The sequence below is a fragment of the Mytilus edulis genome, chromosome 14, assembly GCF_963676685.1.
Source record: "Mytilus edulis chromosome 14, xbMytEdul2.2, whole genome shotgun sequence".
Lineage (NCBI taxonomy): Eukaryota > Metazoa > Mollusca > Bivalvia > Mytilida > Mytilidae > Mytilus > Mytilus edulis.
Window position 1 is genome coordinate 44,488,290 of NC_092357.1, and position 24,113 is coordinate 44,512,402.

The 24,113-nt window shown below is 31.6% G+C and overlaps 2 protein-coding genes across 2 annotated transcripts in view; both read right to left on the reverse strand.

Annotated features, from left to right (window-relative positions):
* LOC139502640 (epidermal growth factor receptor-like) overlaps positions 1-24,113 on the reverse strand; it is a 346,005-nt gene that overhangs the window by 19,381 nt on the left and 302,511 nt on the right. Inside the window, exons 4-8 of the mRNA XM_071292168.1 lie at positions 7,250-7,621; positions 4,794-4,931; positions 3,576-3,659; positions 2,146-2,267; positions 625-766 (exon numbers count right to left, since the gene is read on the reverse strand). Coding sequence (XP_071148269.1) covers positions 625-766; positions 2,146-2,267; positions 3,576-3,659; positions 4,794-4,931; positions 7,250-7,621 — 858 coding nt within the window. The remainder of the gene's footprint in view (positions 1-624; positions 767-2,145; positions 2,268-3,575; positions 3,660-4,793; positions 4,932-7,249; positions 7,622-24,113) is intronic.
* On the reverse strand, positions 17,513-23,073 carry LOC139502644 (heat shock 70 kDa protein 12B-like). Its single transcript, XM_071292171.1, has 5 exons — positions 23,028-23,073; positions 21,650-21,985; positions 19,972-20,190; positions 19,591-19,729; positions 17,513-18,739 (listed from the first exon to the last, which is right to left on the reverse strand). Exons 2-5 carry the CDS (start codon positions 21,983-21,985, stop codon positions 17,655-17,657), a joined length of 1,779 nt encoding a protein of 592 aa, XP_071148272.1. The 5' UTR covers positions 23,028-23,073; the 3' UTR covers positions 17,513-17,654.

Genomic DNA, 24,113 nt, shown 5'->3' on the forward strand with positions numbered 1-24,113 from the left:
TGCTCCTCATATTTCCACATATTTGCCCTTGAATTTCAAAGTCGCGCTACTCTATGAAGGTCGTTATAAGAAAGGTTTTTGAGTTTGAGCACATCAAATTGATAAAGTGTTTTGAAAATATAAGTTTAACTGTGAGTTTATGTGGATGTTGGTTTGAACAATGGGTATATCAAACGAAGACTTAATAATCAGTATTTGCTGCTTCAACGCAAAGCACATAGCATTTAGGAGTTAGAACACACACTGTTTTGATCGTAAACAGAATAATGTTTCCAGGTAGGATGACTTGTCTTTCTTATGAAGCATAAACATTCAAAATCCAGCTCAGCGTGTTGGTCTAGTACAAAGCAGGGTTTCCATTGATATCAATTACTCATATACTCGTCATGAATATGCATTTAGTTGACTTCAACAAATACTAACTATTGTCAACAAACAATTATCAACCACTTAACATGAATAATATATATTTTTTTGATAATGTTTTTTTTTAATTCTTATGTATTCATTATAACCTGATATTTTCTTTCTCCATATAAATAACATTCTTATATATTTTGTTTCATTTAAAGTTCTTATTTCCGTTCTTAGAATTTATTCTCTTGAAGAATTTTCAATACTTACTTGGGCAGTCCTTCAGACAAAGTGCACCATATGCAAACTTTCCTTCTGGATTTACGTCCATTTTGAATTTGACTGGATTATAAACCTGGTGCGGAGGACAACTTCTGACACATTCACCATCATTAGAGAAATGTTTGCATGCCTAAAATTAACTTCAAAAGTTAGTCAAGGATCCAAATGCTTTTTGAGCGATTCACAACACATCACATATTTGATTCAGATAGAAGGGAACAAAATCAATACGTACGTTGTGTAGTGTAAAGCAAACTTGACTAGTATGTTTCTAATCAGAAAGTTTCAATTTTGGTATTTGAATCTTTCATTTGTACTTATTCTTATGCTAAGTTTTAATGGATTGTGTTTCAAATTTAAAAGTATTATTTCAGTTAATCATATAACATTGCGAATAGAAATGGGGAATGTGTCAAAAAGACAACAACCCGACCAAAGAGAAGACAACAGACGAAGACAAACAATCGGTCTTCAATGCAGTGTGAAACTCCCGCACCCGGATGCGTTCACCATCCGACCCCCAAACAATTATGTATACTAGTTCAGTGATAATGAGCGTCATACTAAACAATAAGTGGTGCACAATTAGTCCCCATTGGAATTCCGACAATTTGACGATATACAGAACCTCAAAAGTGAACAAAAGTGTTATCTAGTAAAAATTCAAGGGCAGATTAATAATCAAAGCATGTCCAATTGACATAGTTATTTTGTTTATTGCTACTAAAAATTACCTTACATAGTTTGAACATATGTATTCGCATTCTGACGTTTTAAACGCCAATTTGATTAGGTGTGAACATTTTCTTAATAAGGATATATGATAAATAGGGTAGAAATATCAAAACTTTGAACAGATTCAAAATCACCATTATATGCATGCAATTTATCTAGTACATCATAGTTTATGTTTGTTATAGATATCGTTTTCTGAAAATGGAGTCAGTTTGAATGTTGGTGAGTTGGATATTTCTTTTTGCAGAACCTCAATGTAAAATATACGTAAAAAATAATGATATTATAAGCAGATTTTTTAGCCGGTCAGCAAATTCCTTGCTTAGTTCTTTTATGTTATGTTTGACACGTGGAATAGGGTTTTTATGGTTGTTGTTGAGAGTAAAATGTTCTTAAAAATGTTGTATACATATATCAACTATGTTCATTACTGATTTTTTGTCAGCTTTTTCCCGTTTTATCCATTTTAAACACACGAAACAGTAAATACGGAATGAGTCATGATTGATATTACGATACACATTTCAATTAAAAATTGACAGGGGACGATATTTAGGTCCTTTACTGAGGAATCGTTCTAACTCTTGGTCGCAAACGATTTTAAGGCCTTGTTGTATAGCAGTATTGGTAACTTGCATCCTTACATTGCGTATGTTACCAAATTTAGGTAATTATCTCAGCTTATGTGTATGGCAGTTATAAGCATGCTTTTTTTATATTTAAGTATAATACCATACGGAATGTATGTAACCAATAAATGCAGAGCTGGCTTACATAACAATCGGTGTGCTTTAATCCACGACAACCAGCAGCACATTCAGGATGGCAACACTGGTTTGGATAACTACCAAAACACCAATGTTCACATGCATAGCTACAAACGGCTGCATGGTTCACTGAAATTGTAAATCAGTTACGTTAACATATGTATGACCTTCTCTTTAAATTGATGAGTTTTCTGACAGTCAGAAGCATCGACTGTGTTTATTGAAAGCCCTCATATTTACGTACGATAAAGAAATATTTAGCCAGTGAATTTGAAATAGATTTTTATAGTTTTCAGAAAATAATACTTGTTAGTAAGTTTTCGACGACAAAATGTGATGGCAAGAGCTCACCTGTATTGATGCAGCCATTTGACATCAAAATTCCAGTCTATGAGAACTGAAGGATGGTAAAGGAAATTTCATATTATAAGCTGAGTAGTAATCAATTATGCTCACTTCAATTATCTCAAATATATAGCTGTATACAAATACTTTATGTCAACGGTTGAATTAAAACATCACTCCTTGGTTTTCATATGGCAACTGTTGCCATTTTGAATAACTGATCATATCGTAGAATGACATTTTTTAATAAATTATACTGAGGAACATTCAGTTAGATTATTGTAACATTTGCTACTCCAGTTGTTTCTGAAGAAAAGTTTTGAGTAAGTTTACAACTCCGTACAACAACTACAAACGACAAGTGATGCCAATAGCTCACATGTATTTATACAACCATTTAGGGAGGTAGACCTAGGTTAAGGGAAATAACTCTTAAAATCATTAGTACGTTTGTGTCAACCATTTTCAAAAATATATTCTAAGCTTCTAGGTTACATAGATTATTTTCAATCTGTTTCAGGTGAATGCTTAAAATACATTGATGAACTTGACCTTTACAAAGGCTTAACTGATTTAAAGAGTTATCTCCCTGAACCAAGGTCTACCCCCTCAAATACGAACTGATGTTCAATGATGACGATCGATGGATGGCTTAACGTCCAGTGAAACATTGATATGTATTTAAAGGTGATATTCATACTTCCCCTGTTTTGTACTAGACCAACACGCTGATCCAACCTTTTGACGTGTTAGCTCACAGGGTAACAGTCCATAAGAAGACATGTAATATTACCTGGACACATTATTCTGACTTCTAGCCATCCAGTATTTGTAAATGCCGCATGATTTGCGTGTTTTGACCTAGCCAGGGTTCGAACCCGTTCAACCCACCATATGTTGTGAGGATCATATTCTTGAAAACTCTTAAAGTTGTATGTATAGTTTTTAAATAACAGCAAGATGTAAATGATTGTATTAAATCTATAGAGATTTGATGTACGCTTTAATGCATTTATTAGTAAACTACATGTAGTTTGTAGATATTGGTTGTATGCTTACTTGCAAAAATGTTTACAAACAGCAAAAACTTACATGTTTGACACATATCTGGACCTTCTCCCCAACATTGTTTAGAATCCGTCTTCGTGTTATAACATGCTGGATGACATTCACCACCTATAATTGAATGATTAACACATTAAAATTAATTTTGTAATCTGCATAAACTACCATAATTTACCTTCCATAGCTCCTTATATAACTCCATGTATTGGTTAGATTTGTGTTGTTTTGTCTTTATATTTTTTATCTAAGTTGTGTTTTGTCTACTTTTTTGTCTGTTTCTCTGTTTTAGCTATGCAGTTGTCATGTTATTTTCGATTTATTAGTTTGAATGTTCTGGTATCTTTCTAATCTCTTTTACATATCACAGCCGTCATTAAAACTTTTAAAAAAAAAAAGCCCTATATGTGAGATATTTCAATTCAAATGATATTTTTCAAATAACTTACATTCACTCATGAACACATACCAAAATATAATTGATTGTGTGCACCAGGTCCTGTAACTGAGTTATACCAAAGCAATTACCAAGGCTAGCACGGTAATAAAGGGTTTGAAATTTGACATATACAACATCGAACAAATTGACACGAGATTTTACAAAACTCTGTCAAAGGAAATATGATACATATTTCTTCCAAATGGCACGTCAATAACAAATCAAGATCAAAGCAAGGGCATGATGGCAATTAAAACACTTTCTCATGGTAACTTCACAATTGTTGACTTTAAAATGTGCACACATAGGTCTTGTACTATTTATTTCATCCTATCTTTTGACAAACTCATAGAGTTTCTATAACGCTTATTATAAACAGAGGAACAAGTTTAACCGTTCGGACTGATATCAATCGGATTCAGGTTTAAAAAAATTGGAAGACATTGAAAGAATTTCAATTTCACAAAAAAAAGTTTGGACACATTAAACATTGTCAAACAACAGCTGAATGACCAATTAAAAGAATTTTCAAACACGAAGACAATGTCTGACAAATCAAAAAAAAGTTATAAAGGATTATATCGAATTACTGCCAAGCTGCTCACAAGATACGAAGTCAAACTGTTTCCAAGAAAAATGTTGACAACGTTGTGTTGAGAAAGCAGACAAATGAACAAAATTACTACAATGGTGCCGTTTGTCTCGTAATGGTGTATAACATATAGTGTCCTATCATGATAGGTCATAATATGTGTATGGATGATATCATTTACCCTCGGCCAAAATGTTAGATGAACTGCAATACTTACATCTCCGTTTGTAATACGTATTATTAAAGCTGTATCTAGCATGTGGTGTTACACTGGGATTGATGTCCGCCCAATGGATTGTTCGCTCAAAACACAACAAGTTATTGTTGTAAAAATAGACCATTCCATTCATAATTTCTACAAAAAACAAACAAAATGCAGCTTTATGAACAAACATAGAACATGTAGAAGAACTCATGAGTTACTTTTGTAGATTTTATGATAAAGCAAGAATGTGTCCATAGTACACGGATGCCCAACTCGCACTATCATTTTCCATGTTCAGTGGACCGTATAATTGACTTCAACATCATCTAAATCTACATTTACCAAATACTTTAACCAAAACTTTAACGTGAACTTTACACTATCATTTTCTATGTTCAGGGGACCATGAAAATGGGGTAACCTTTAATTTGGCATAAAAGATAGAAAGATCATATCATGGGAAACATATGTACTAAGTTTCAAGTTGATTGGACTTCAACTTCATCAAAAACTTCCTTGACCAAAAACTTTAACCTGAAGTGGGACGAACGGACGGACGGACGGGCGACCGGACGGATGGACGCACGAACGGACCCACAGACCAAAAACATAATGCCCCTCTTCTATCGTAGATGGGGCATACAAAGTAAGGTTTGTACGTAAGACAGTTGATCTGATATTGAATACAAACGTGTAGATTTTTTTTTTGATTGTATATTTAACAGTGTGATGATAAATACTTTCATTAGCACGGGCATTTTGCACATTTTCTTCTGAATCAATTTCAATTTGAATATATCGTGGCTGGTGTTTTTTATTATGATGATTTCCCCTATAGAGGGTTGTATTTTTACAAAGGGTCTACTTAACTAAGATAGTATCCGTAATTGTAAATTGGTGCTTTTTTGAATAGGGTTTCAGACGCCATTAAGATTTGACCGACATGAATCTTAAATGCAAGTCAACGATAAATATTCAAATGTACCATTTATCGCAACCTTTATAAATTAAGGAAAATTTAAGATAGTCATAGGTAGCAAGATCATTATGTGAGTAATATCTATTTCAGTATCAGACAATAATATTTCAACAGTTTCTTTGCATGTTTATGTGTATTTGAAATATAAAATATAAATTTTACAGAAAAAAAGCCAGTAGGATTGTGTGAGAAGTATTGATTGCTGTTATTCGTAGGTCAAAGGAAGTATTATTACAAGTGAACGACAACATGCATGGTTTAGACTAGGTTAAGCATGGTTAAGACTAAGTCGAACATGTTTCAGACAAAGTCGATAATTTTTCAAACACTTATAAAATGGTTAAGTACCAGGGGTTGAATTCATAAAACTTTGCTCAGTGCTCGGATCACAAAAATCATGCTCGAAACATGAAATCCAGCATTTTGATTGGTTGATTTTCGAGTACGAGTACAAAGAAACTGACTGGTCTAGAAAAAGTCAAGTACCAGTTCAGACTACAAGTAATTTGCAGACCAATTCAGACTGGTCGAGTAAAACACAATAAAGTCGAGTACAGATATATGCCATTTCACTGGTTTATGGTGTAATCTGTGTATAATTATAATGAAAGTGATATAAGTTCAAATTTTACTAATTCGAAACAAAGATAACTAGTTTTATGTTTAGAAGGTTCTCTAGCAAAAACACAGAATGTTTGCAGTACCTCGTTCTTTTTTATGATGAACCCTTAATAAAGTCATGTCCAACTAAAACAAACAATGGCAAACTAACTGTACTAAATATTCCTCAGTATGCCAATGCTACTAATCGTAATTACTCTAACGCGGTAATGTGTCTAATCATGGTATGTATTTACAACCGTCAATGTACAGGTACACGTGTATAAACTCGGGTCGTATGTAGACTGAACTGAATAACACACAAAATTTTTAATTAATAGGTCTATGCGACGTAATTTTGAATGTTCATGATAATTTAAGCAGTTTTAGTACCAAAATCAACTTAAAAAAGGATGTTGGGTGAGGTTACAGTAATTGTTGTATTCTTATTTTTCAGTTGTGGTTAATCATGTGATAATGATCAGAACTATACTAACAACGGTAGTAAATTAGAAGTGTTCATTATAAGGTCTATGCTCATTTCCTTCAATCACAATATTTTGCAATACATAGTCAGTGGCTTTGCTTTATATATATGACACGTTGTAAAATGATCTGTTACTTTATTTGAGAAAAACTATTTACTATTGTCAGATGCACTTTTCGATATGTGAATTACCTAAAATTTGATATATGTGAATTACCTAACGGGGTTCCTCCGTAAGTTATGAAAACATAGAATTTCTTTTTTTTCATTTTAGCGTTGATACGATGATTATCAATGTTATAACGATTGAGGCTGACAACCGAGTGTATTCAACCTCAATCATCTCCTAACATCTTAGTAAATAAGGTTTATATTTATGATCATAAGTTCATTGGATATTACCTTGCAAACTTTTCATTCCTAGGTACATCAATCCTCTTGTTGTAGTTCCTGGTTTACTGTTACTAATAAACGCTAAGCTATATAACTTTTCTCCTTTAAATGAGAACAGCAGATTTCCTCTAATAAGACGCAAGTTCCTTAAATGCAACTCTTGAGTAAAAACAGAATAAATCAAAACGTATCCACTGACTTCTTCAATGGATTCCAAGAAAGTCAAATCCCAATCTGAATTCTCCTCATTTTTATCTAAAAAGGTAATTTCCAAATTTCCATCTACATATGTACAGTTTGTGTATCTACGTTTATACAAATGATAGTGATCTTGAGAGGTTCCACTAACACTCATGCCCATTTTAGTTCCTCGACATACTTCTGAAAATAACAAATAGTGATAACAAACTTATTTTCGTGAACGATTTATTTTTACGATAATCGCAATAAGAAAAATAAGCCGAAGAGAATTCGTTATTAATATGTAACACTTAGATCTGTACTATTTAACTACGTCAAGTTAGTTTTAAAATCGATCAATTAAATCGCAACGATATGGCTAGAATGGACTAATGTAAAGTAAAATAAGTTGAGTTTGATATAAATATAACACCTTGTTCTTCTTAAATATGTATTTGTCTGATGTCTCTAGGTACAGAAACATGCAGTATGAATTCAATAAAAGCATTTACCATAACTTATCATTACAGAAAAAAATATCCAGATGTGAAAAGTAAGCGTATCTAAAAACTGATATATAACAGTACACAAAAGCATCTTGTTTAGCCTATTCTATTTTGACATGATTTTCATATATTTCTATTTGGAATTATCTGTGTTTTTTTCTTGTGGAATATTCTGTAATGTTTTTCTAGTGCAATTCAGGTTTCATCAAGTCAATATCCTAAAACCATTCATGTCAACAGTAAAAATTGGCATCTTGCTTATTTTACATGAGAACCAAAACAACTTAAATGACCTTTAAACTAAAAGAAATAGCCTGCAAGACAGACATATTATATCATATGATCAACCATGCATCATTGATGATATATTAATGAAAGCTGACCCAAATCTTAAAAAAACTTAACGTTGACCCATCACTAAGATTTCAAGCTGATAGCAGTATCAAACAAACATGTACACTTTCTTAAAATCTATCTATCGAATAGTATTGAATAGATATTAAAATAAGGACAAAAGCATAAACACTGACCAAATAGCTTGGAAAATGAGGGCAGGGTCAGACGAACCTGCAAAAAGGCCAAAATAAAAAGACGGACATATAGACTTTGCAAAGTTAACATATACTAAGTTTAGTAAAGAAGGGGCACGAAGCATTACAGAGCATAACATCTGCAATTAGCTTGAATAGGTTGCGTTACTTCACATAATACCACAGGTTCTTTATGTTTTGCTCTGTTAAATACGGCTGTTTTACAAGTCACGCCTCTTGGGGAGTTACAAAATATTAAAAGATTTATGTTTACATGGTTCATAAATATGATCTATAATAACTTGGGAATGTTACCCTTATATAAAAACATATTACTGGCGATAATGGACTCTGAAGAAGACTCAAAGTGAAGACAAAAAAGGGACGAAAGATACCATGGCTAAAAATGAAAAAGACAAACAGACAAACTAAAGTACACATGACACAACATAGAAAACTAAAGAATAAGCAACACGAACACCACCAAAAACTAGGGGTGATCTCAAATGCTCCTGAAGGGTAAGCAGATCCTGCTCCACATGTAAGGAAGGTACATAATTTTAGTATAATTTAAATTCTTAGAACTTTGGGGCATATATAAATTGAAAATATGCCACACAGCCCTATGTTTTGACCTTTTGAATAACAAAAGAGTCATATCAACTTTGCTATCAAACAATTGTGTACGATACTTTATAGTTAAAGTATTACAACTTTACCCGGAAAGGAAGTTCCTATTGAAAATTGCATTGTCTATATTCACAAAAGTACAACCTGTAATGATAGGATAAGATATTGGTCAGATCCTAAAAGTAAAAACACAAAAATACTGAACTCCGAGGAAAATTCAAAAAGGAAAGTCCAAAATCAAAAGGCAAAATCAAAAGTACAAACACATCAAACGAATGGATAACAACTGTCATATTCCAGACATGGTACAGGCATTTTCTAAATTATGTAGAAAATGGTAGATTGATCCTTGTTTTATAGCTAGCTAAAAGATGAGATAAAGTACGAGATACCATAGCTATAAAGGGATCTGATTGACTGTACATAATATTTCCGAGAAAATGTACAGCATTTTATGGATAATTCAAGAGTAAAAGATAGCAAATAATTAGACAAGAATCGTCTCATCCAACAGTTTGTTCCATCGACGTAATTTGTTGGGTACTGGATGAAAAAAAATATGTATCAAAGGAGAAATCAAAATTTTTCAAATGTCGCAACATAAATTCTAAAACACAGTATACACACGAACAGATAAGCCTTTTTACACTATTCGGTCTCTACACGTTATTCTATATAAGTTAATTACCTATACGAAGAAGCGAGGAGTATCTTTACAAGTCCAAAATTGTTATACAAAATGAGTTTTCTGTATGTCCGGTCTGTGATTATCCTTAGCTTACACTACTTGCTTTCAGTGGTGGAGAGTATGGATACCTCTATCTTTGAATGTCAAAGGAGGCAATATCACTAATTTTCAAAAAACTTACTTATAGGTGAAGCGTTTTCTTGTTGTCTCTTTGTCCTTTCTTTGGTTTTTGCAAAGCCACCTATAAGGAAAATAGCGAAAATAAACATTCAGAATTGAGTGATGATTGTGAAAGAGTTAACCAATCATCAACATATAAAAATTAATGATCTAAAACGAAAGAGTGATATTGATGTGTACAAGTAAACAGTATCTGCTGAGAAGTCTGAACATACTTAACCCCAACTAACCGTGTATAGCAATAAGCCGCGCATACTAACCTAATATGGGAATATACACGGTCTCCATGCGGTTGCTTTTAAACGATCATGTTCCTAGAAATGCAAGGAGGTAAGATAATTTTTTAATCCAATCCGAAGAAACTTAAAAAAAACTGCTTCAAATATATCACAATATCAAAAAGTAAGCATTATCGAATCATTATTATTTGAGGTAAGATAAAAATGTTATCCAATCCGAAGAAACTTAAAAACAACTGCTTCAAATATATCACAATATCAAAAAGTAAACATTATCGAATCAGTACTTTCCCTTTTTTCTCTCTATTATCACAAAAAATTTAGGAATCAGCCATCTTTTATTGTGTGTATTTAAATACTGGAATTTAGTTGGAGAAGTCTTGACGATACAGAGGTTTTAACATGCATGATTGTGTTCTTTTTCAAAATATTTTTTAACACTATTCAACAAAAACAAAGATTTTAAGATAATTCATTGGATGTAAAAAGAAACCTAGAAATTCGTCCGAACTGGTTTAATTAAAAAAAGTCATACTGAAATGTCTTGCATAAGTACTAATCCTTATTAAAATGAGTGTGGAACCTTTCGGAATTTTGAATAATACATAATCTTTAACTTCGTACGTTGTTCGAACATCACTAATAATAGTTATAATTTGATTCACCAAATGCTCGTTTTGTCTACATGAGACGCTTCAGTGACGCTCAGATCAAAATAGTCAAAAAGCTAAAAAAAAAAGTAATAATTTTAGACCACTGAAGACCAAAAATTCAAAAGGTTGCGTCAAAAACGTCTAAGTAAGGTGCATAAACATGTAGTATATACCTGAGATAAAAAAAATCGTTCGTTTTTTAATAATTGATACTTTTGCACACACTTATTCATAAAAAATGCCCATATAATGATATTCATGTCAACGCCGAAATGCTGACTACTGGCATGGGTAGATGTAAGCCTTTTGTAGATAAAACTCCTGTCTTGTAAACAAAACTCTAAATCTGGTATCTTTGATGACTTTTGTTCATATATGTTTTGTTGACTTTCAGAACTAATTAATTAGAAATGACATGAATGATGCGAAAACAGAAATTAATGTTCATGAAGAATCAATATAAATGTTGACATTTTTAATGTATGATGTTGATTTGACTACTGTACAATTTTGTTAAAACCAAAGAACTGTGCATTTTGTCTGCCATTTGGAAATCATAGAAAAAAAATACTTTTCAAACAGGAAATCAATTGGGAATATCAAATTATACATATCAATTATAATTGGAATTGGAGCTTCAAACGATGTTGTCTCAATTTTTATTTTATTTTTTAAACATAGTTAATACCATACGTGTGACATAACAAATGATATTGAAATGAATATTATAAAAATCCTATTACACAAATGGATTTCTAAATATTTGTGATTGAACAAATTGCAATTATTACTCATTTGTTTTAATTAAAAAAAAACCAACAACGTAGTAATCTGAAAGGTACAGTTGTCAACGTATATGTGTTCCACCTAAAAGAAGTTCCAATGGAAACGTTGTTATAAATAACGTCATAATATCTCCCTGTTTGAACAAGTATTCTATACCATTTATTCCGTTAGGAACATTTACTGCAATATTTATTCCAGTGGAAATAATATTGCAGAATATTGTTCCCATTTGGAACTTATTTTATGAAGGAACTTCTAGTCACTATGTATCTAAAAATGTAATTCAGTTTTAAAAGTATGGGCATAAAAGGTCAAACACATACAAATCAGTTGTTGGTAATTTTTCATGGTTTTGTTTTAATCTTATAACATTGCTTTACAATTTTAAAATCTATCTCCACCAATGATAACTAAAATCATTATAAATATTTAACTGCATATAATGACAACCTAGCACATTATTGTGTCGCGAAAAAAATGTTATTGATAACCAAACACTATGTTTTAACCAGATTCATTAAATATTCCATGGGCAAGCAGTTTATAAATGTAGTAAATTTGTTAAAAAAAATAAAGTCTACAATATATATGGTAAACCACCCAGGGCAAGTATATGGTTTGTCATATGACATTAAAGTGCTGACGCTATGCCGATCATAAAGACGGAAAGTCAGAGTTTTTACTATATTGCAATACTAACCTGTTACCGAGGCAAAATACTGAATTTGAACAGAAATAGCTGTCAAAAAGGGACTTCACAAAACATGCATAAAATGTATGTATCAATATTTTACATACCATTTAAAAACATTACCACAATAAATAGGAAAGTCTTAAAGCTATCAATCCGCTTGCTGATAAATATGTTTTCCTGAAAAAGAGATAATATTATATAAGGCTGTCTGTTTTGTTATATACGAACCTAAAACGTACAAAAAATAATGTGATATCAGTTTCAATACAATCGAAACCATTCAAAACAGTTAGTGTTTACATCCAAATACTGATCCATGTGGCCTGAGGAACTAAAATTAATAAATTAAATACTTTTTGGATTGAATTGCACACAACATATTTCTGTTTATCTTGTATTGTTGGTAACTTTAAGTCGTCTAAAGATTTTAGAGTATATAGAACATTTATCCAGTCAGATTGAATTTTTCTATAGTGGTTTTTAAGTTAATAGAAAACTGTTATTTGACCTATAGTTGTTTACATTACAAAAATTGTGACATGGATAAAGAGTTGTCTCATTTGCAGGAATACAACATCTTCTTATATTTAATTACTTTTTGCCTTATGTTTTATGTTTAGCAATGCCAGTCACATAGACAGGTGTTGTCATCAGACACAGTTTTTTGATCGAATACTCCAGTGATTATGTTTGTTGGTTAAATCTTTGTCCAGAAGTTTAATAGAAAAAAGTTAACAACGACGACGAACGATGGGCTAGGAACGCGAAATGAGAAGATTTCACGTGTCGCTGTGGGTCAGGTGATAAAATAATACAGACATGAGATATAATTGCAAATAAGACAAATGTCCACTCGTCACAAAATACCTGAATTCTGCAAAAGAACAACATCATGTAAAACTAGCTTTATAAAGCACGTGAGAACAGAATATTGCCAAGAGTGTAAACAACAATTAAATAAAAAAAGATATTTAAAGAAAAATAAATATGAGATACAATAATCAACCACATCTACTAAATAAAAGGCTCCAGATTTTGAAAAGGTACAAACAGAGATTTTAAAATATACTTACTTGTGTCAGTCATTCATGTTCCTGGTATCTGTTGTTCAAACAATTTAGTTTCATATAACCTTTATCATGTTTATTACCTAGCACTTATAAAACTAATCCAATGACTAACTACATGTGAATTCAAATTAGGGTATGGTTTAACATTAGAAACAAACATGATTACAAAAGGAGATTTCAATAAGTTAAATAATTGATGATGATATTTAAAAATGTCCGCTTTGATAAATAGTTCATATCAATTTGCAAAGGCTATTTTTGAAAATGAAAGTTCATATGGTAAACATACTAGCGAAACAAAACAATTGTAGCAATTTAAATTATAAGTTCATGAATGTGTCGAACAAATCTTTTTATTAAAAGTTGAAATTTGAGTATCATGTTCTTAATGTTTAAGAATACATCATCCACCTACTCGCGATAATACTTTTAATAAAAAAAACACTTTAAGTACAATTAAGGTACGATACTGGTTTGTTCAAATTTTCATCACAAAAATTATAAACAAAATGACATACAAGTATATTTACCCTACCATTATATTACTTTACAATTTAACAGATGGCTGAATTCTTTTTACTGTATAAGTGAATTTTTTCCGTAAGAATCATGGATAAAATAGAATTATAAGATCCTGTCTCAAAATGCATTCAAAACGACACACATATTGTCCAGCTGTTCGTTGCTTTTGTAACCGGGTTAAAAAGTTTTAACAAGTTGAACTAACAAACTGAATCTTGAAAGTCTTTTTTTAAAACTAGTTGTATCACAACAAAAATTGGGGACCCCAGTCATATATGAATTACACGTGAAATATGTATGATTAAAATCGTACAAATATTTTTCAAATCTACATTGTATAGCATTTGATCACACATGTTATTTTAATATTTCAATTCTTTTTTAAATATGAGAGGGCATACAAATGCAACATACTCACTTGTCGTACCTCTATAAGTTCAGTATTTTTGTGATTTGACTTTTTGCAGTATCACTCATTCGTGTCCTGTTATTTAACACTTACCTGTACAGCGAATTGACCAGTATATTGTGCCAAAAGATGTGTGATCGAAGTTGTAAAGTTATATTCTCAAATATACATTGTACAGAATTTAACCATGCATGTTTTTGATATTTCAATTCATTTGTGTACTTGAGAGGGAAAATAACCAAACAAGTCCAGTATACTCATTTGCAGTATCACTTCTTCATTTCTTGAAGAATTGTAAAAACCCGAAATACGATCTTTTAACAGGTGGTTATGACGAAAGATTAAAAACCATAAATCTAAAAATAACTTTGAAAACACGGTTTGTATAGTGTCCGTTGGAGATTGTGTTTTTTCTCTCAAGTGAATTGATCCGCTTTCTTCGAGTGGAAATCAAGTTAATTACAAGCGAGACGAATTTTTACTGCTATTTTGCTAATATAGTAAATGTAATAGAGGTATTCATTTTATTTCATTTTGACACAAACGACGAACAATTTCATTATAATTCAGTAACAATTCAGTGTTTTTCATTGTCCGTGTGTTCCGAGAGAAACATTTAAAACGTCTGGCTGGTTTTTTAAATGAATGTTCCGGAATGTTCCGGATTTAAAAAAAAAATATGAATAAGAAAGAAGGCATTCTTGGGCTTAAAACTCATCTTAGATTTACTTGTTTTAAACTTAAATTAGTGAAGGGCTACACACATTATAAAGTCGTAAAAAGAAACAGAACATATTATTGTATAGCAATATAACATTTCCCACAGAACGTAACCAAAATTTGGCGTGCAATAAATTCGAATATTACACTAGTGCAATAAATCTTCAAAATTCAATTATATTAACTGTAACATCAACAACAACAGGGTAATTTTTTATAGCGCCACTGAGGAATTCATGCACTCGAATAAGTAGACGAGGAGACAGAGACACCGTTTTCAAGAGAAAGAAATCTGAAATATGTCCGTTATTTTACCTTTTATCCTATTTATTAATGTATGATAAAAAAAGAAAAAAACACTTCACTATCTGAATACTTCCTGTAGTACTTTAACCTCAATAAATTAATGAATAATTCAATTATCTTTTTAGAAAAATTGTGTCGTAAATAATTTCATTTTCCAAATGATGATTGTTGATCAAGTCTATCTGACAAATGTTTCATTGAAATATTAATAGTTTATAAATTTGTTTTCTCCTGCACATAAGGAAAATGAAAGGTGTTGTTAAAATGGTAACAATAATTATACGATGGTAGTTTTCAGAAATACAAGCCGCTGGAATAATAAAACTTATTCAAAGCAAAATGCCTATACTGTTGATTCATTATTATTCGTTGGTTACATATTTTCGTGGTTTCATTGTAACAGGGGAGAAACGAATTTGTATTTGTAAAATTCATTGACTTCAAGCACTCATAGACATGTTATCTTAAGTTTAAATATGGTAAAAGTCATTTCATGTCAAAACGTTACCTTACTCTAAATTGTGCTGAAAAAAATGCTTATTTACTTTAAATTTACAAACGCTTATTTTGTTTTGATTTTAAAAGTTAAAATGACGTGATTCAACAAAAAGAATAATATATTGCACAAAGCTGATAATTGATATCTGAACTAGGATACAACAAATAATAATAAAACAATTCATCACAATCAAAAACTGAAGGTAGGTTTGAAAAATCGACTTTCATGATTGGGGTTATAAGATCTTAGTGTTTAAACTGAATACGTAAGTTTTAAAGTCCATTAAATGTTTTTGAGCTTCAGTCAAATGTCTAATAACTAAACATCAATGAACAGATGAGATGCGTATTTGCAACGCGAATCTGATGTTGATGTATTTGATGAGTTTATAAAAATATCACAGAAGCGGAGGTGCAAAGAAAACGACAAAATCAAACGTTTTCAATAAACAGAACGAGTGAACAGCAACAGTCAAGTTCTGACTTGGTACACGTATTTTCTGTAGACAATAATGGCTTAAGTTAAACCTGGATTGTTTGCTCGCTAGACCTCCATCTTGGTAAACAGTTGTTTATAATTCCGTTACATATATTAACAAAATCAGGCAACCCAAATAGACATACGGTTTGTTAGTTGGTATTAATGTTAAATTAGTTGTCAGTAACTATGAGTACCCTCATATATGCACTAAGTGACTTTTTTGTTGTTGTGTTGTAATTTCTATGCCACGTTTGAACTGAAATATTTTTGTCATTTCGAGATTTTGCGTAGACAACTATTCAATGTGGGTTTTGCTCATTGTTGAAGATCATACAGTAAGCTATAATTGTTTCCTTCTTTGTCATGTGGTCTCTGGTTTTGAGTTGTCTTATTGACAATTGTATCACATCTCCTTCTTTTTATATAATAAGTAAATGCATGTGACAAACACGTAGAATTCAGCATTCAAATTTGTGTATATATAAATCACAACTGAAACAAAATTAGAACACAAATATTAATAAATCTAACAAAAACTCTAACAAAATGTGCTAAAGTCGAGAGTATAATTGATGCTACTGCTGATACTTAGTTTCCAATGTAAATCTGTCCTAGTATTGTCGACATGAAATATCATTGATTTGTTCATTTTCTGTAAATAGTTATCAAAAGTACCAGGATTATAATTCTATTTGATGTCACATAGCGTCATTTTAGCACAATAATATGTTTTTTAATTTTTTATTAAGGTTCTTCAGTTTCGATTATGCATTTGCCTTTCAAACATACAAATAAAGCTAGCATACACTCAAAGAAAGTGGTGGTAGATGTAAGCTTCCTTTATACCTTAAGTAATGTTCGTTTCACTAATAGTATCAATTTTGAATTTCTACATTTTTTACATTTCACCTGGTAACGTAATACATCCTTTCGGACAAAGTTGACCTTAGATGCATCATGGTACAGGCTCTACTTGATGTGCTCTTTTTGGTCATATTGCTACCATATTTTCAGGTCTTATACGTTCTAGGGTTTTGAATATTTTTGAAGTCCAAATAGAGGGAAATCCAGAAAAGCGGTTCATATATCTCTTTAATGATAAAAATTATTATTTCTGGTTATTTTCTTTATTTGCTGACATAAAAATGCATTTTGAGAATAAAATGAATAATGAAAGGAAGAATGTCGGCACATTTTATTAAAAAACCTATAATTGTAATGTATTACCGAATCTGTATTCATCTGATTGGTTCCCTGTCAATCTTGAAATAAGTTTTTACTATATGTAAATTGACTTGGAACTCAATTTGTACAATGATTCATCAAATAAAATCAATTTGACCCTCGGTTATAAGACCAGTTTGTTTGTCACGATATCTTACAGTGATCTCCGTTCCACCTGGTTTCATTTCTATATAACCTTCAACAACTTCCGGCCAGTTACCCCCAGGCGGATTTACAGTGATTCTTCCTAAAAGTACACACCCTGGATCTGTTATGTATTTAGGATCATCTGATTGTGTTGCATATACTTCAATGGATTTTGGTTGCTTTCGGCGACTTTGCACTTGTGAATCAGTAAGTAAATCATGCACCTCTATTGTTTTCATTTGACCTAGGTGTACAACTTCATTTACGGTAAACATCTTTTCAAAACAGTCAGCAACGCGTATTTTACCACCAAGTGTGAATGTTTTCTCTTGCACGTGTATTGCAGGATTATATGGCCTGTGAAGAGCTACGCCTATAGTTTTGCAACACACCCGACCAGTAACAATTGTTGGATCGTGTCCAAAAACAACAGAGCCTTTCAGGACCGACAAGACTGCCCCAACTGGGGACACAACTGTTTTGATAGCTGGAAAAGCCCCCTTTATTGCTTTACGGACAACATTTGAATCAGAAAATCCTCCGACCAAAATCATAGCCGACGGATATTCACAACCCTTAAAACCACACGTTTTACCAATCAGATTGACAATATGTTGTATACATTCATTAAAAAACGATCTAAAAATCTCCACATCAAATTTCAACTTGTCGCCAATAACCTTAATTTGATCGTTGAACTTTTCTTCGAGTGTTTTCTTAATATCTTTACCATGTTTAAATTGATATTGACTTCTAAGTTCCCCACTCATTTTGATTCCGACTTTTTTTAGTTCGTCAGACAGAGTTTTCTTTTCAACCTCGAAGTCATTCATCATTTCAATAAAATTTGACATATTCGATCTCTTAAATTCCTCTATGATTTCTTTTCCAAATAAATCTTCAAGAAAGCGTTCGTATTGTGTGTTGACGTGATAACCGCCCCATGCGCCACCTTCTACTTTATGGACATGCTCAAAATACGTCAGTTTATCAATTTTTTTAATAACCTTGACGACCGTTATATCCACAGTACCTCCTGTAAAACAAGACAAATTTCAGATTGATGCAAAACAGACTAAATATAGAAGAATGGCATTTTTATTTTTGATACTGATTTTATTAGTAAGAATATCAAGCTAACCCGCAAGGGCGAGCTGATATTCGAGCTGATAAAGTCAGTATCAAAACATGAAATGACATTGTTCTTTTTATCGGCAATCTGTCTTACCCCCTTTGCTTTTTGTAAAGAATATGAAGTAAAATGGAATACAAAGTAAAACTACTTGTACTCGTACAAAACGTTGGGTTCGTTGTTCGGTTGTATGAATGAAGTCGCGTGCATTTCATTGATAAATTGAAGCGTATGAAGAAGACCATGTGACGTTACTGCACTGATACATGACGGTATTGCCTAATATTTTCGAGTATCAAGTCCGGTCCATGATATTAAAATTTATGGCAGTTAGATATAATGGGAAAATGTTCTCACTGGCGATCAATTAATATATCGTGGAGATATTGTTTTTTTATATTTTAAATCACCGTATTGAATAAAATACACAATTGACACTTAATGTACGAGATAATTTAAGACTAAATATTTAATAAGGAGACAGAAAAGGCAAGACAGTTGTGTGTTTACGCAACTTGCCGAAATGTACAAATATATTCACCATTGCCAATAACCATCATCTGTTTTTTTTTTCAAATGTCATCAACGTTTCAGACTGATACAAATCTTTAAAGTCACTTTTAATAATTACCCATGGTCAAAAACAAATAGTGTGTGTATAAGAAATACAATTTATCATTTACAATAATCATATACAAGTAACACATAAAAAAATGTTGTGAGAAACACATGTAATGTACAATAGTTTGACCTACCGCCTAAATCAACTATCATAATTTTTCGGTTTTCCTGAAAGAATTTGGCAATGCCCTGATCTGCAGGAAGTAGGCTACAATATAAAGCGGCGGCCTCTGGTTCATATGCCAAGATCATCTGGGAGTTTTCAATTCCTGCCTTAAAGAAAAAAAAAATAACATAAGAGAGATGATTGGCATCTATGATTTCACTGACAAAGAAACCAAATGGAATGCTCAGTTTGTTCTTTGTTTTAATTTGGATATCACGTCTGAAAATGCGTTTCAATTCCATTGTTATTCTGCTGAACCAAAAAAAGTAAAAATCTTGATGCAGTCAAAAAGATTGTTATGCTAAACTACCCTTGAACTCATTTTAGTGAAATAATAAACAACGATTACCCTTTCTGATGCTTCCCTCATGAATTGCTTTGCTGCATCTGTCCATATCGCCGGTACAGTTATAACGAAGAATATGTCGTTTATTGTGAATTTCAAATCGCGTTCATTGAATACTCCAAGACAGTGATTCTTTAGAAATCTTATAGCCTCCGTGAAAACAATAATTGCTGGAACTTGTTTTCCACATACATCTTCAATTGTCATTTCTAAGCTTATGTCCTTGGTAAAAAAAAGAAAACAAAATTACGCAAACACACAGGATAAATCAAAGAACAGATCGTCGAATATCAAGACAGTAGCATAACATAATTGAAAACGCCAGAATAAGGTTCTTTTTAAAATAACTTCGCGTTTTATTCTGTTATAGCTTGCATAAGGTTATAGATTGCAATAAGGTATGCGTTTCACTCATCGATGAAGGCCGTATGATGTACTTAAGTTAATTACTGTTACGCCAATTTATATTAATGGTAATTATACCATATCTTGTATTTTAAATTCAAATAAGTTCCGTTTGTTAAGTTGTCAACGTTTTGACAACGTCTGATAACAGAGTGTCTTGAAAAACACATAAAAGAATGGGTTGTTATTTGAATTACCAGGAAAAAACGCAGGCTACCGATAAAAAACCGTAATAATTAGTATATACAGTAAAAAAAGAATAATATGTAACCATACTTACTTCAGCATTTTATGGTACGATAAGAAAACAAGGTGTGGGACTTAATTAAAGTGAAAATTATTCACCTGTTTTCAGCTTATAACGTTTGATAAAATAAAGGTAAAAGTTACAGATAGAAAATAGCTGCAATGAACTTATTGTTAGATCCTGCATTAAATAAATGTGCCTGTGCTGGACGTCTTGATTTCTACAGTCTTGGTTGTTTTCTGTTATCATTAGATATGAATGTGAATGTTGTCCGTTCATTTGATGTATTTTGTCATTTGATTTTGCCATGTGATAAGGGACTTTCCGATTGAATTTTCCTTGGAGTTCAGTATTTTTGTGAATTTACTTTTTTTCTGTTTATGTTTAACGACATTCCATTAAGAGAAGAAAGGAAGCAGTAGCTTAAGTTTAACTGGTGGAATACTTCCACTAAGGCTGCATCTATATATAACAAGTGAGTGTGTCCAGGGCCGTGTGTTCTTAGTTTATGTTTTTACAACTGGTTGTTTTTTTGGTGGAGTTGGACAAAGTAATTTTTTGGTGAGGTACAGAGGCTTTATAGAAATAACTGTATTTTGTATCTAGATTGAGTAATTTGAAAATGATATCGAGGCTCATCATATACTGCAGCACCAGAAATACACAAGGACAAAGTCATAATTAACATAAGGTCAAGATTTTTTAGCAACTAAATATTTTGAGGTCATTTCAAATTATTCTCTTAAGCTATCAATGTTTTATTTATACAGCTAGATATATACTTTTAAAAAGGCATATATGACATGATTTTTTTTGTCCAACGGTAGGCAAAGAATAAGATATGTATAATAATTAAGAAAATTTGCTACACATCATCGGCTTTAAACTCTAAATGTAAGCTTGATATCGATACATGCTTGGCTTTAGCCATACATGTATGTATATTTGTCGCCAAAAATAAACAAATCAACATAATTGTTGTCAAGCAAAGAAACAAAAATAATATACAACGTATTATATTGTGCTTACCGTCTTGTCATATAATTGCATTTTGAAGTTTTGAATAAAATAGTATTGCGAAGCATCTTCTGGTTCGTCAAGAAGATCCCCATATATTTTTTGTGCTCTATATCCAAATGAATTAAACGATTGATCTTTGTTTAACAAAATCACAGTTGGCGCTTTAACTTCTGGTCTGTGGACTCCGTCTTTAGACCAATCATTAGATGTTATTTTTAGCGGATCCATTTCAAAATCAGATCGAAAGGAAAATGCATATCCGGAATATGTTGTTCCAAGATCAATACCAGTGACAACTAACCAGTTTCCACCAGCTCGAAGGGTTGCGACTGATTCTGATGCCATCTGTTGACAGATACAACATATAGTATATCAAATAAATAAGAAGGGTCTTTAAAAGGTTGATAAAGTTTGGCTAGTTAGAATTTTGCAAATGAAAACAAGAGAAACACCAAATAGAGAAAAAATAATACACAAAACACAACATACAAAACTTAAGATTGAGCAACACGAACTGTACTAAACATTTCCAGGTTAAACATTTTTAAACACCACTATTTTATTTAATCAATGCTTTTCAGTATCAACAACTTATTGATTCATCTTTATAGTAATACACATAGCATTTCGTTTTTTTTTTGTCATTGTAACAAGCAAACAGTTTTTCTTAGGAAAAAACTGATAAAGGCATGTCTTTGTTCTTATTTTCTTCTTTTTAAATTACGCATCTGTGTAATGCGACTTTAGTGATCCCAATTCTATTTTTCTAATTTATTGAGTTGTATATAATACCAATATTTCTTCCATTGACGGAAATTTTAGAAATTATAATAATGAACATGTAAAATTCTATTAACTTTGACATATTCACTCCCTTTGATTATAATCAGATTAATGACTAAATACTATTAAGATTTACGGGACCTATCATATGTTACTCCACAAACATAATCATAATAATACAATTTTGTAAAGTTTCAGTCTATATCCAAGGTTTAAGCTACACGCTTCGAGTTTTTGTTTATAGTATTGGCTATATTATCATCAGGTAGATTTGTTCAATTCTAAATATTTTCATCGAAAACGAAATAAAATTGAGAATGGAAAGTTCATATTCGTTTTATGACATTATGGAATCAGTTTTAAACGATTTAGCCAGTTCATATGTTCCCTAAATATAAAAGAAGTTTGAAAATGTTCTTAACGTTGTACATGTACGTATAAAGGAATCATTTTCGTTGTTCAAGGCAACACCGTCAGTTACATTGTACATGTTTCACTTTTAAATCAAATACTCTTACAATATTACAACGTCGCTTTAATTGATTAAATTATGCTTTTTTGTAACTCTTTTTGTAAATAAGTTATGATTGACAAAATATCTGACCTTTTTTCTCTTCCTTGTTTACTAAGGGGACACAATTTATTTGACTGATTACAAATGTAGTAATCTAAATATAGCTATTTCGATTAAATTTAAATGTCATTAACATTAATGTGTCGTTGAATGGTGTATGATATCATGAGGGTTAGTATGATTAGCTATCTATTTAACCTATGAGGTCAGTACATTTTTTGTTTGCTTTTAATGCGCACATGATAGCAATGAACTGCCGTTAGAAGAGGATTGTATGTGTTCATTCAAGGTTTTCGTTATTAAGGTATTTCCCCTACATGGGAAAGACCTTATTGTTTTTCTAATGTTTTTTTTTCTTTTTTAAGGTATTTCCCCTACATGGGAAAGACCTTATTGTTTTTCTAATGTTTTTTTTTTCTTTTTCTTTTTCTTTTTTTTCTTCCAACATTTTTTTGACATGCCCGCCTCTTGTTTCTGTTGAAGTTATTAAGACCAAATATGGACCATCGCTAAACCTCATCAAAATGTATTACCAAATGACTCTGTTAAGGATTTCATCATACCCTTTAGGAGTTATCTCCCTTTTATTGATTTTTTTCAACATGGCCCCCCCTCGTTGGTTTTAAAGATATCATGACCTTAATTGGACAAAATGTAGATCTTATCATGATGTATTACCATGTGAGGCTGAATAGGATTTCATCGTCTCCTATGAGAGTTATATCCCCTTGAAACAATTTCTTTCCTTTGCATTTTTCTCAAAATGTATAAATTAGAGATAGAATCGATTTGAAAACGGCAACATGTACAGGACCAGATGGCAATGTTAATGAACATGTACAATCATTTTGTTATTAACCCTTATAAGGAGTTATTCCCCTTGAAAAATTGTACATAATTTTAGAAAAATTGTATTTCGAGAACCGGAAGTTGTAGAGACTTGGAACCTTCACCAATAATCATAAATTCATGTGACCTTCAATATGCACCCAAGGTCAAAGGTCACCGAGTGCAAAAAAAAATACACTGCAATTTGAAGCTTACATATCAGGAAAACGATAAGACTTTGCTCCATACATACAGCGTATAAAATGTTCTTCTTGACGAGCTCTACAT

What these genes read in the sequence shown, in the direction of transcription:
- LOC139502644 (XM_071292171.1), bottom strand. Translation starts at nt 21,985, where the DNA reads ATGGCATCAGAATCAGTCGCAACCCTTCGAGCTGGTGGAAACTGGTTA. An exon ending in TGCAATTATATGACAAGACG is followed by an intron (nt 20,191 to 21,649) that starts GTAAGCACAATA and finishes TTTTTTACCAAG; the next exon opens with GACATAAGCTTAGAAATGAC. An exon ending in TGAGGGAAGCATCAGAAAGG is followed by an intron (nt 19,730 to 19,971) that starts GTAATCGTTGTT and finishes TTTTTCTTTAAG; the next exon opens with GCAGGAATTGAAAACTCCCA.